This window comes from Talpa europaea (assembly GCF_964194135.1).
Source record: "Talpa europaea genome assembly, chromosome: 1".
Taxonomy (NCBI): domain Eukaryota; kingdom Metazoa; phylum Chordata; class Mammalia; order Eulipotyphla; family Talpidae; genus Talpa; species Talpa europaea.
In genome coordinates, this window is record NC_140073.1 from 104,013,483 (window position 1) to 104,026,522 (window position 13,040).

Below are 13,040 nucleotides of genomic sequence, written 5' to 3' on the forward strand. Positions count from 1 at the left end.
CAAATCAAAACTACAATGCCATACCACCTTACACCATTGAGAATGGTACATATTAAAAAAACTGGCAACAACAAATGTTGGTGAGGATGTGGAGAAAAAGGAACTCTCCTGCGCTGCTGGTGGGAGTTCACTGGTCCAACCACTATGGGAAGTTGTGTGGGGATTCCTCAGTCTGCTAAAGATGGAGCTTCCATATGATCTAGCAACTCCACTCCTAGGTATTTACCCAAAGGACACAGAAACATTAATTTAAAAGGGCACATGCACCCCTATGTTTATAGCAGCACTATTTACAATAGCTAAACTATGGAAACAACCCAAATGCCCAAATATAGATGACTAGATCAAGAAGATGTTGTATATATACACAATGGAGTATTACTCAGCAATCAAAAAAGATAAACTCATGCAATTTGCAGCAACATGGATGGAGCTGGAAGGGATCATGCTCAGCGAAATAAGCCAGAAAGAAAAAGAAAAGTACCGGATGGAAATAAGGGACCAGGAAAAAGACTAATTGCAATAAAGTAAAAATCAAAATCAACAAGCAACTATAGACCAGAGACACACTACAGTGTGGGGGCTGGGGGAGGAGAAGAGGGATTAGGGTCAGAATAAGAGGGTGGGAATTGTATGGGGAATATAACCAAAATGAAAATGCATACATTATGCAGAAATGAAAAATGATGTAAGAATTATATAAAATAAAATAATTCATAAAAAAACAAAGTATGCTATTTATATTATTTTATGTTTTTAAATAGTGGTAACATTGGTTTATAACACTGTACATGATTTAGGGGAACAAGTTCATACCTCCTCATATGCATGTCTACACACTACATCCATATTTTAAAATGTTCTAAAAAGATTGTCTTAACTTTCCCACCATATTATTATAAATCAGAGGAGATGGGCAATATTTTGTATGATTTTAATGTTTATTTGACATTTCATTTCTCATATTTTTTAGAACAATGAATATCTTTTCCATAAAAAGTGGAAAAATCAGAATAAGAATTCCAACAAAAATTTCCCAGATTGTCTCAAAGAGGTAATAAGGGGGGCTAGTATCTCAAGTGTCCAAAATCTTTGGCTTTTATATTGATTTGCCAAAATAAGAAACTGAAAGGAGATACACAAACTGAATAGTAGAGATTTACCTACTAGGATCCTTATATATTTTAAATCTTTGATTTTACCAATTATGACCTGGTTAATGATCTAGAAGTAAAAGGAACTAAAAAGCCTTCTGGGAGTTATAATATGAGGAAAATGTGAAATATTAAGGTGGTATGGTTATATTGTCATAGATGATGCCACAAGAAGGCATGTGTAAAGTATATAAATCGCTATATTCATTTTCTTAAAATCAAATAGTTTCAACTGATCATTAAATTAATAAAAAAGTGCAATGAATAATATGCCACTAATAGGCATAACATCAATATAAATATTACTGTGCAACTAATGATTTAATAATGTAATACAAGTCATTCTGGAAAAAAAACAATAAATTTTAAAATAATTTTAAGCCACTACTCCAAAATATGATTTGATTTTAAGGTTATAATAAACTCAGAAAAATACAATTTACAATAGATTTTAGATTTATTAATAGCGTGTAGTAGCTTCTTTTAATTGATAATTCAAGTTTTTATCCTATTTCTTCAGTTATTAAAAAAAGTGGTGTAACTGAAATTTGATTTACAGAGAAATCATTCTGAATCCCATTTTCCCCCTATATTTTGTGGTTGGGAATTCTAATAACCCTATAATAAACAAGGACAAAAAGACATTAAAAATAATCCTACTTGAAGAAAATATTACAGTAATATAAAATCACACAAGAACACGAGAAATCATTTTTTCCGAAGTTTAATTTCAACTAATGAATTTTAAATGATAATATAATGTCAATCCAAATCTTTGCTTATCTGCATTGCATAAACTATTTTGTAACTTGTAGATGGAATAGATTCTTTTCACCATGGTAACATTTTCACCCTTATTTATGTCATTCTGTTTTCTTCTTATTTTTCTTGAGTCCTTTTCTTCAATAGTTGAACAAGACATTCCTAGATTGGCTAAAGAGCAATCCTAGCACAATAATGTTTCAACTTGCAAGGAAGAACACCCTTATTCAGTTGATAGAACTCCACCAGCTGGATTAGATCTGTAAATCTTGTATGGCCTTCATCGAGCGTGTGGAACATTTCACCATCATCTTCCACCTACAAGTGGAAAAACAACAAACTAACAGAAGGGCAAAATACCCCAAAGGACAATCACAGTCTATCACACACTGTTGTCTTTATTTGCCAAAACTGACAGGCTTATAAAACTAGAGGACAATAAAAAGAATGTTATGGTGTGTCCTCTTCTTTTTAGTAACTTCGTTTGCATTTAAAAGAAGTTCATCTGATCTGAGGATAAGTAGTGTGGTTTCACATTCTGTCTCTAATTCACCCAACATTATGCAGTTGGAATAGTAAGACTATTCTTCATCATTGGACAGTGAGAAATCTTTACTATTCAGTGTACAAGTAAAAGATTTTAATGTTCCCACTTAGAGAAAATTAATTTCCATTTCTAAATGTTATCTACTTCATAGCCTCATTTAGTTTATTAAAAATGGGGCCTCCCCAGTGGCACTATGGGTTGAGCGCCGTGCTGTGAAGCTGTCCACAGCCTCTGCAGCATGGGTTCAATCCTAGGCGGCCAGTGAGAATCCCACATGGTGAGCAGACCTCTCCTGGCTTGTCTGCTGCTCCCCTCAGCAGTGTATTTCAGTCAATCTGCCTGTTCTGTTCCCCACTCTGTCTCTGGTGAATACTCTCACCCTCCTGTGCCTCTGGCCTGTACCCAGCTCTTGTATAAATAAATCTTTAAAAAAAATGAATATTCACATAATTTGTCAGCAAATTGATTCTGAAGCAATCGAATATAGATGCAATGATAGTTGTCTTCTTTTTTTTAAGATTTATTTATTTATGATTAAAAGAACTGGGATATAGGCCAGAGGTGTGGGAGGTGAGAGGATTCACCAGAGACAGAGTAGGGAACAGAACAGGCAGACAGACTGAAGTACACTGCTGAGGGGAGCAGCGGGCAAGCCAGGAGAGGTCTGCTTGCCATGTGGGATTCTCGCTGGCCAGCTAGGATAGAACCCACGCTGCAGAGGTTGCGGACAGCCTCACAGCGCTGCGTTCAACCCTTTGCACCACCAGGGAGGCCCTTGTCTTTGTTTTTTAATGGGGGACGGCAGTGAGTTTTTTTAGCATTAAGCAATTCGAACTTGCCAGGAACGTTTGCTCACACAATTAAGAAAATAGGAAAGGTACTTCATATGGACTTAGAATAATTCCAAAAAGAAGCAATTTGAAAAGAAACACTAGCAATGTAGCAGTCTCATGTAATACTTTTGGCAAAGTAGACTAAATCTTTACTATTCCACACTCAGGTTCCAACATAGCGATCACAAGCAGACATACGTTCATGCATGCACATACAGACACAGGTGTGCCGACACACTGGACAACAGCAGAAGCAACACAAATCCTAAAGCGAGTTGTGCCATCCAGAAACAGAATTACAGAAAGTTTTAAATGTGCTGAGAATATTTTACTTGTTTTCTAGTTTCAAAGCACCAATGTATCTATCTATAATGATTAAAAACAAAAATACAAAAACAAAAAGATATTTTTGAGATGAGAGGAAGAAAGGACTTTAAAATAATGATTTTTTTAAAGAACCACTGATAGAATTCAGAAAGAATCTTTAGTGGCCTTTTAACAATAGGTGGCATGGGGTCTATGCAATATTGCTAAATCATATTTCATGGGAAAAGGGAAATTTAATTTTTACAATTCCTGTATTTCTTATATTAATTCAGGCTTATAAAACTACTTCTGCCAAACTTAACTCTAGTCAAAGCACAAGCTCCCAAATTATATTTAATAAAAGAACCAAAGAAAACCAAAGTTTCCAAAAGCTTATGTATTTAGATCATTTCTAATACACAAATGTGAAATCACAAATTACTTACTGGTATAATTTGAAAGTGCTTTATTTTTTGTCCATGACTCATTGACAGTACGAAAGTTTTGGGGTTACTCTGACTATCCCGTACCAAGAAAACTCTAAAGAAAGAGAAGGAATTTCAATATGTTTCTACATTTACTCATGGATTTTACAGATATATACTGTATACAAATCTAGGAGGTGTACTCATAAACATTGCCGTTGATTTCCTTTACTGTGGTATTATCTAGCGTGGTAAACAATATGTTATAATCTTATGCTATTAAACTACCTTCAGTGCTAAAGGAATTTTAATAGGATGAATGTACAGCTCATTTTTCAGATTATTTGTGCATAATAATTATAATGCTATGTTAGCATCAATAATTAGTGCTATGTCCTTTTTCCCTGGGGAATCAGTATTCCCATGAAAGTCTCCTGTAGGAAAATGAGGCATTAGCACATTGTTATTTTAGCTTCTCTATCATATTAACCTTGAACAGAGAAAATTATTGAAAACAAAATCACTTTTTATTCCCCTATTCTACACTGGATTCCCTTTTTCTTTTTGATTCTAGTTCTTACTGGTAGATACAAAACAGAAATGAATATATTCTAAAAATCAATCTTGGAATCATTTGTTAAATAACTGAGGAAAATATAATAAGTAAAAGAAACACCCTCACAACATGTACTTTAACCTTGAAGAAAGCAGCAGAAAAGCCTCTAAATTGTCAGGCTAGGAAAACAAGACATAGCCTGATGGCCTAAGAGAAAAATGCTGCCAGGCATGGGTTCTTATTTACTGGCGTACAATGCAAGCAAAACTAGCTTTGTGTTAATTGTTGGCAAACAGACTGTGCAAACAGTTCCCACTGGTGACTCCAATACTAATCTCACTGGGCCTGGGCAGAGGCAACCAAATTTGAGCCATCGCATGTCTAATGAGGTTACCCATTTCATTAGTGCTGTGTGAGATTCTGACATTACATCACTGAGAAATGGGACAAAAGTAAGTTTCATTGGTAAATCAAGCTGTAATTCTCTCCCCATTCCGGAGATCACCACTACCACCTAGTGGATTGCTTGGCATCATTGCATCTTTCCAAAGGACACAAAACAAAATTTTAATTAAAAAAGTAAAGATATTACCACTCTTTATATAATTATTTCTCTCTTTTTACAAAAACTGGGTACACAAATAAAGGCAATTATCATCCTCCCAAATATTTCAACCATTTCTATTGTTTATTGCTTTTTTTGATCTCATCAGATAATTTGGTTGATTGTGCAAATTTATATCAAAAAACTGTTCCATGCAGAGGAAGTATATTGTAATCTTTGCTTAGAAACTAGAAGATACTGAAATTCTTTTAATAATTTTTTATGTGAAGATTTGAATTTATCCAATGTCAATATTAAATCACCTTGAAATCTTTTCACTTTCATCATCATAAACCAACCCCTAAAAGAAAAGATCCCAGTATCTCCACTTGTTTAAATAGATGCTACTCTAATTTCTCATCCAAACCTCAACACAACATTCCTAATTTGTATTGCATTGGGAAGGGGAATTTAGCAATATCTGAATATATTATGAGTGGTATCTGAAATAATGAGTAATTTGAGAAAAAAATTATGTTTTTAATAAAATATTTTATATTTCTCTAGCATTTCCATAGTAGCCCACTAAAAGATAACAGGAGAAATATTCAAGAAGTACTTTTTTATATAGTTTTCTATTACTTTAAGCTGTTCAATTTTAGAGACAAGAAAATAGGAATATAAACAGAGATAAAAAGTAAAACAAGCAGTCAAAATACATAAGAACTACTTTCTTAATTAATAAACCTTGCATTACACTTAAAATATATAACATGTAAGACAATGTCATGACATTAACTGTACTTAGGTACTATATTAAATACATGTTCAAATCAAGATGCTGATACCCAAAATCAGTTCAGATTTGTCCCCATGAATTGATATCTAAGATGATATTTGCACAGGAAGGGCAACTAATAAACACTGGTTAAAAACAGAACATCCTATTCGGTTACCTGTTTATTTATATATAAACACTAAGCACTTATTTACTGGCGTACAATGTATACTATGTATATTGGTATGTAAGTATCTGGTATTATACTATGTATTTGGTATTACATTATGTATCTGGTATTATACAGATATTGCTAGAATTCAATGTCACCCAAACTTCTATAAAAAATGTCACTTCTGCTCTGTGTTAAGCCAAAGTCAAAACTCCGTACATATTGAATAAGCAATCGATAATTAAAGGTGAAATGAGAATCACTGAATCATTCAAAACTTAGACTTACCCATCTACAAGTCCTTGTTGAATTATCAAACGTTGAGCTTCATCTCTAGAAATTTTGTGGTGAAACCATGGCTGGGACCGGTGGATAGCTGCAGAAAATAGAGAAATGCAAAACTTGGTTTGAAATGATCACAATTTAATTGCATGTATTTTCCACCAAAACAACCCAGTAACTATGGCTGAGCACACATCTATCCAACCCTTCACTCACAGTGAATGTGCACAGACTTACCTATGTTTGTGGCAGAACTCTGTGAAGAGGCAGTGGGACTACCATGAGTAGCCAGGCGTAAACATCCTTTTTTCTGCACAAGAGAGGGGAAGAACAAATTTCATTTCTGGGATGAAACAAATTCAAAATCTTAAATATTTTGAATAAGCTGGAGTTACTAAGCTGGAGTTACTTGTACCCTCCAAGCAAGTCCTTCTTCAACTGCAACTGAAAGGGCTTCAGTAGGATTTTCTATAACTCTGCTTTTCTGGCCTGAGAAGTCCATTGCTACCAGGGAATTCTCTGATATACTTCTCTGGAAAAAAAAAACAACACATTTTCTTACTCAGAAAGTATCTTTGAAATGTATCTTTCAAAAGATTGCCAGCAATAAGTTTCCAACCTAGGATGTAGTTCCAAAAACAGCCAGCTAACAGGAAATTAAAAAGTTAAAAATACACATTAAGATATAAAGGTGCTATGAAATACTTTGGTTAAAATAAGTTACACACTTTTTGTTAAGTTGATTGAATAGAGATTAAAAGCTTTCAAAGTAAGCATGTTTTCCCTTAAAAAAGACATCTGTCCAAATCTCCAGTCAAGAGGCTTATTCAGTTTATAAAAATAAAACTCTCTAAAAGAAAAACTTCAAAAAATCATGGAAAATCCTTAATGCTTATTCCCCACAAGTGAATAGATGTGCAAAAACCCATTACATGGGGTTGTAATGATAAAGGGTGAACTGAACTGCTTCTTGGGAGCTCATGGCTTCAGACCATTTTATATCTCTCCATAAGGATTCAGTCACCCAACTTGGTCTAATACACTATAGTCAAATGTACTCTTGCAATAAGACCTTGTCTACACACAAAAAAACTGGGCAGTTCATTTATCACTGCATCACACATTCCATTTTATGAGCATTTGTTATTTCCTCTTCAAACCATGCTGTAGTGGTCCACAATCTTATTACTGTTCATCTTTATTTCTAGCGATCCAGCGTGCAATCTTTCATTTGTTACAGGAGCCTTTATAACTGACAGCTGCTCTTTCCAGACAGATGCTGTCTCTGTAATCTCTATTTGCTGTCACACCTTACTTTGCCCTTCTCACCCCGTGATCTTCTGTGCTGGGCTGTCGACCAGTTGGATATACTTTTACTTTGCCGACATTAATGAAAAGCCTCCACCTGCTCAAACCACCAAGTAACTAATCTCAATCATAATGATAGCTTTATCCTTATAATATCTACCATCACATGCCAAGATGGACTCTGTAATCACAAGGCCCTGATAACATAAAAATACTGATAGGAAAGAAAAATAAACATAACCAGTTGTTCTTGCTCTTCTCTCTCTCCTTCCAGTCCTCCCTCCCTCTCCTCTCTCTCTCTTCCAACCCCCTCTCGCTTGTCTATAATATCACAGGCCAGAATCTTAAAACAAGCTTGTAATTACTTAATATAAGTAAGGAGGCTATAATATAAATAAGTCTTTGAAGTATTTTCATTTACTATATTAAGTACGTAAGGGAAACACAGGAATATAGTAAATGTTTTCTACTGAATGGCAGGTGGTGGATAAAAAATTAATAGTTTACCTTTGGTGGACAAAGAAATGGAAGGAAAGCAGAATCTGACTTGAACTCAAAAGGTCATTTTCAGCTCAATTCCTTTCATATAGGAAAGTGATGTTGATAACATTCAGAATCAGTGTATTTCTCAAATCTTTGTCCCTTTTTGGAGCTCTTTCTTTTGGTGGGATAAACAGGGCATGCTCTAAATATGGGACCATAATTTCAATAGCATGCTTCTCTTTTTTTAGAAAGAGCTCTGGATATATCCTGGATTATCCAGATGTCATTTTGAGCAGATCCAGTCACTCTTAAGTTTGGATATAAAATACTTTCAGGAAGTATAGCAAGGTGGCAACCAGTAGTCACACACACTCTGCCACCCTGTTTGAAAGATCTCTATATACCTGCAGCATAGTCCTTAGAAACAGGGCACAGAAATTCCTCCAACAGAGTCCTCTTATTTGCTTCTTATAGAACCACAGAGCATCATAGCTATAACCAGTTCTAGAGTTTATGTATCCATGCCCCTTATTTTGTACTGTAGGACATTACTGACTCAACCAAGGTCACACAGACAGCTTATAGTAAAAGCAGTGGCAACAGACTCTATCCAGGGTTCTTTTCCGTACCACAGACTGGGAGGTACAGGGAAAGTACTGCAGTTTGTGACATTTAGCTCAGGGTCAAGATGAGGGATAATAAGAACTTGAGAACAACTATTTTCTCCCTATTCTCACTCTAGCCAGGAACAAATTAACAGATGCTGCTATAAATAAATCCATTGTTTGCCCTAAGAAGATACCAAATATATTTGGCTTCCTGAAATATTTGCTTATGCCCCTCATTTTAAAGGAAAATATGAATGGTTATTGTGTGTTATATATAGCACCGATGTTCATTATGGTATGAAAAGTTTTCTTCACACACACTTTCTCAAAACATACACTGGAAGAATTTAAGAATATTGTTCCTTTAAAAATATAACTGAGTAAATAAAGTTTTCTGTGTTCACTAAACATAGTGTCTGGATAAAAATCCAGGAGAGGGACACTGGCATCCATTCTATAGCTCACTGATTCTTCCATATATTCTAGAAAGGCTGGGATTGTGTTAGCTCAGTGATTACTTCTGTGAATGCTTCTGATAATCTGGAAAAGGGAGGATACTGTATAGTCAAGGAGATACACAAGTACCTCCTCAAAATTCTTAGTTTCCTTTACAAAAATTAAGAAGAGATATGTGACTCTGAAGTGCTAATTCACTCTGATCATAACAACCTCCACACAGAACAGGCCACCTGACAGAGGCACCTAGACCTCGGCATCTTCAATCTTCAATTAGCAGTGTATTTTCCTCTGCATGGTGTGGAAGAAGGAAAGCTACACTAACCAAACTGCCCTGCACATAACATAGTGATCAGCAGTAGAATTGCTTTCAAAAGGGAAGAGACAAGAATAATATCATACTTATATGCTAATGACAGTGATGAGGCTAGAAAATACTTTGCTTATAACAACTTTGTCCTATCATTGAGAGGACACTAAACAATAATAGCCTCCAAATCTATGGCTGCTATTAACATGCCCATCCTGCTAACTTTACACACTAAGGGACATTTAGGAGGATTTAGAAAAGGATTAAGATAATAAAATTCATTATTCTTCACAGATATATATGGATTGAAAGATAAGGGTAAGCTGACAAATTGTAAAAGTACTCACCTTAAAGCAATTGCTTTTATGAAAATTCATTACATTCCTTAGTTTCTTATTTTAGGGCTTAAAAGTAACAGGATACAAAGATGAAAAGTTATTCTTTCACAACTTAAAGTGATAGAACTACAGAATTGGAGTTCTTTTTCCATATTAGTCTATCAGGCTTCATAATCAACATTATTTCACGCCTCATTCCTAGACTGAGCATTTCATCTGTTACATTATATGTGGGAAATGCGCCTTTCTTGGTCACAGCCAAGAAGAGCATATTTTTAACCTAAGTGAAAATGCAGCACGTTAGCTGACTTGTAACATAGGCGCATACATCTGAATTCTTAATACACTCAATATTAAGGAGGACGAGCAAAAATAGCAGAAAATAAACTTTAAGTTCAGAAATAAATTTGTGTTAATGCACAGGAAAGTAAAATTAGGCCCTAAAAAACAGAAAAGATGTGTCTGTGTGTGTCTGCAAATATTCAAGTTGCATTTGTGTGTATCTCAGAAATGGTGCTAGACTTAATGTAATGCACGACCTATATTTCAGCTTGCAGTTTTTAGCTTTCCTGGAGAGAGCAGTCTGGTTTTGAAGGACCTGGGACTTTGAAAGTTTTATTGTTAGAAAGTCAAAATGTAAGAGCATAGTGTGGCATTTAAAATTCCAAACCACTGACAATTTTATACCAGGTTATGACAATCCAAGAACTAACATTAAAATAAATTAACACACAACCAAAATCTGTAATTAATAAATCATCTGAAATCCCAAGAAAAAGGTTCTATAAATTGTTTTATTAAGATCCAATCACCAGGGCCTTTCTGATGGCCTAGGGGTTAAGTCTCAGTGCTACACATCAATAGCCCACAGCTGCAGCCTGAGTTTAATCCCTAGCCAGGGAGTTAACACACATTGTGCAGCAGGCCTCTCCTGTGTCTCCCGCTGCTCCCCTTAGCAGTATATTTCAATAGATCTGCCGGTTCTGCTCTCCACTCTGTCTCTGGTGACTCATCTCATGCCCTGCACCCCTGGCCTATACCCCAGTTCTTCTATGAAAAATATATAAAAATAAATAAAATCTTTAAAAAAACTCCAATCATCAAGTGCTATAATGATACAGAATGACTCACATAATTCTTTAAAATATTTAAAAATTTTCTTTAATGTATCTATATTAATTGAATACTTCTTATATACTCTACTGCTGTGACTTTATAATAAAAGCTGCAATCATATAAAATACATGAATAAATATTTCACTATAACATTACAGTCAGAAGGCACCAAAGAGTGACTCTACTTGACCAGAAGGAAGTAACTCAAATGTACTGGGATGTATATTTCTAACAAATTAATAAAATGTAACTATAAAATAAGATATAGGTACAAAAACTTGGTCCGTACCATGGGTGATATACTCTGAGAACTGCAGCCACTTCTACCTTGATATGGATGCATGTAATTCTGGTACAGTTGCATGCCATACTGCAAAGGAAATAAATAAAAGCACATTCTTACCATTTTTAATACGCATAAAATTTGTTTAAAATAATCAATACTTTTATTAATTACACATCATTAATATAAAAAATAAAAATTATAAACTATCTTTAAAACAAATAAGCAACCCAAAATTTAAAAGGTAAACTTTTAGTTTTCTACAATGCTACAATTAAGAAGTATTTTTTTTCTCTTGGACCCATACTTAGCACACCAATATAGAGATCTGGAACTGACACTCCTACTCATTAATCCTAGCACCAATGGCTCAAAAACCACTGGGAGTCGTACATACCTAATAGTAAGGACACTCGACTGGGAAGGGTACCAGGTTTATGGTACAAATACTACAAAAACCTTACATATCTTAAGTAAACACAGGTAAAATTCACCATAACTCTTCAGTGACAGATTGAATGACATTTTCTCTCTGGCAAATTCACAAACTAGGCCCTTTGTTGAAGATTCTTGGCACTCTATCACTGGTAACAATATTCTTATGACACCATTCAATTTGGGTCTTTAAATTCAGGGAAATCAAAATGGTGAGTCATAAAATAAAACTAAATGCTTTAGACAGGATGCAAGCAGTAAGTTTGCTCTCCAGAGGTAGCTTCCTACGAAATTGGCTGCCAGACTACAAATGGAAAGCAGGTCCAAATATGAGTGAATTATTACTCTGAGAGGCACAAGAATGCCAGCTTCCAAGGTTTATCTTGCAAGGTTTCCACCTGAAACTGTAAGATAATCCCCTCAGAGTTAAGTCATGTTGTGGAAAAAAAAAAAAAAAAGGGGGGACAAACAGGTTTTCCCCCCATTTTTTGGCTACACTGAACAATTCTCTCCATTCCATGGAGCCATAAAGAAGTTCAAAATAGAACCTAGAACCTACACAAGAGATTAAAGAGACACCCTAGAATCCAATCTTACCCTTAGAATGATATCCATTTAAACATTCCAACAAAGCTGATTTTCTACTAAAGACTATTTCCTTAAAAACAATGACAGCCAAGTGGATATATTTAGTAATTAGGCAGAAAATCAGAAGGTGGTGAACACAGTCACTGTTTTCCAGATCTTGCTTTTAACAAGAACACAAACCCACACTCATATTCTGTGTTGACTTTTTATCCAATTATTTCCCAATTTCTAGAAGTTATTTTTTTTTAATTTAAGGTTTGAGTGACATTAATGGGATCTAATGAAACATATTTTAAATCAACTCAAAGCCCACAACAATATCTTATAAAAGAAGATGGGAAAGCTTAATTCCTAGTCAAATTCATTTTGGAGAACATACAGTAACCTTCAACCAACACTTTTACAAGGTGCATGCTGCTTTGCCATCTTTTATTTATTTGCAGTGAAAAGCCTGCCACCTACTAATAAGACTGTTTTCTTCAAAGATGTATTGTCCCTGGTACTTGGAGTGTTAGGTAGTTGCTTCTGTGCTGCTGGAGGCCGTTAGTAGGCATTTAATTCTGGCTGAGGCATATGGCTTGGGTCACCAAACATTTCCCTATCCTATGGAGGGGCAGATAAGGGACCAAAGCATGTGTACGAGAAGTTTAGCAGAGTTCTAGCTGAAGGGGAGGGAAGGAGACAACATGTAACTAGTATACTACATAAGCAAATCTCCTTTTTCTAAGTCTCAGACTTTCTGTAATTCTATATGTA

At 34.9% G+C, this 13,040-nt stretch overlaps 1 protein-coding gene across 2 annotated transcripts in view; it reads right to left on the minus strand.

Moving 5' to 3' along the window:
- Positions 1-2,087: 2,087 nt before the first annotated feature.
- Positions 2,088-13,040, minus strand: part of GRB14 (growth factor receptor bound protein 14) — a gene marked incomplete at both ends in the record, with an annotated part of 105,804 nt that continues 94,851 nt past the window's right edge. For both annotated transcript variants that reach the window (XM_084236304.1, XM_084236305.1), the window contains 6 exons: positions 2,088-2,234; positions 4,049-4,142; positions 6,366-6,453; positions 6,597-6,669; positions 6,775-6,891; positions 11,268-11,348. In XM_084236304.1, the coding sequence (XP_084092430.1) occupies positions 2,088-2,234; positions 4,049-4,142; positions 6,366-6,453; positions 6,597-6,669; positions 6,775-6,891; positions 11,268-11,348 (600 nt within the window). The remainder of the gene's footprint in view (positions 2,235-4,048; positions 4,143-6,365; positions 6,454-6,596; positions 6,670-6,774; positions 6,892-11,267; positions 11,349-13,040) is intronic.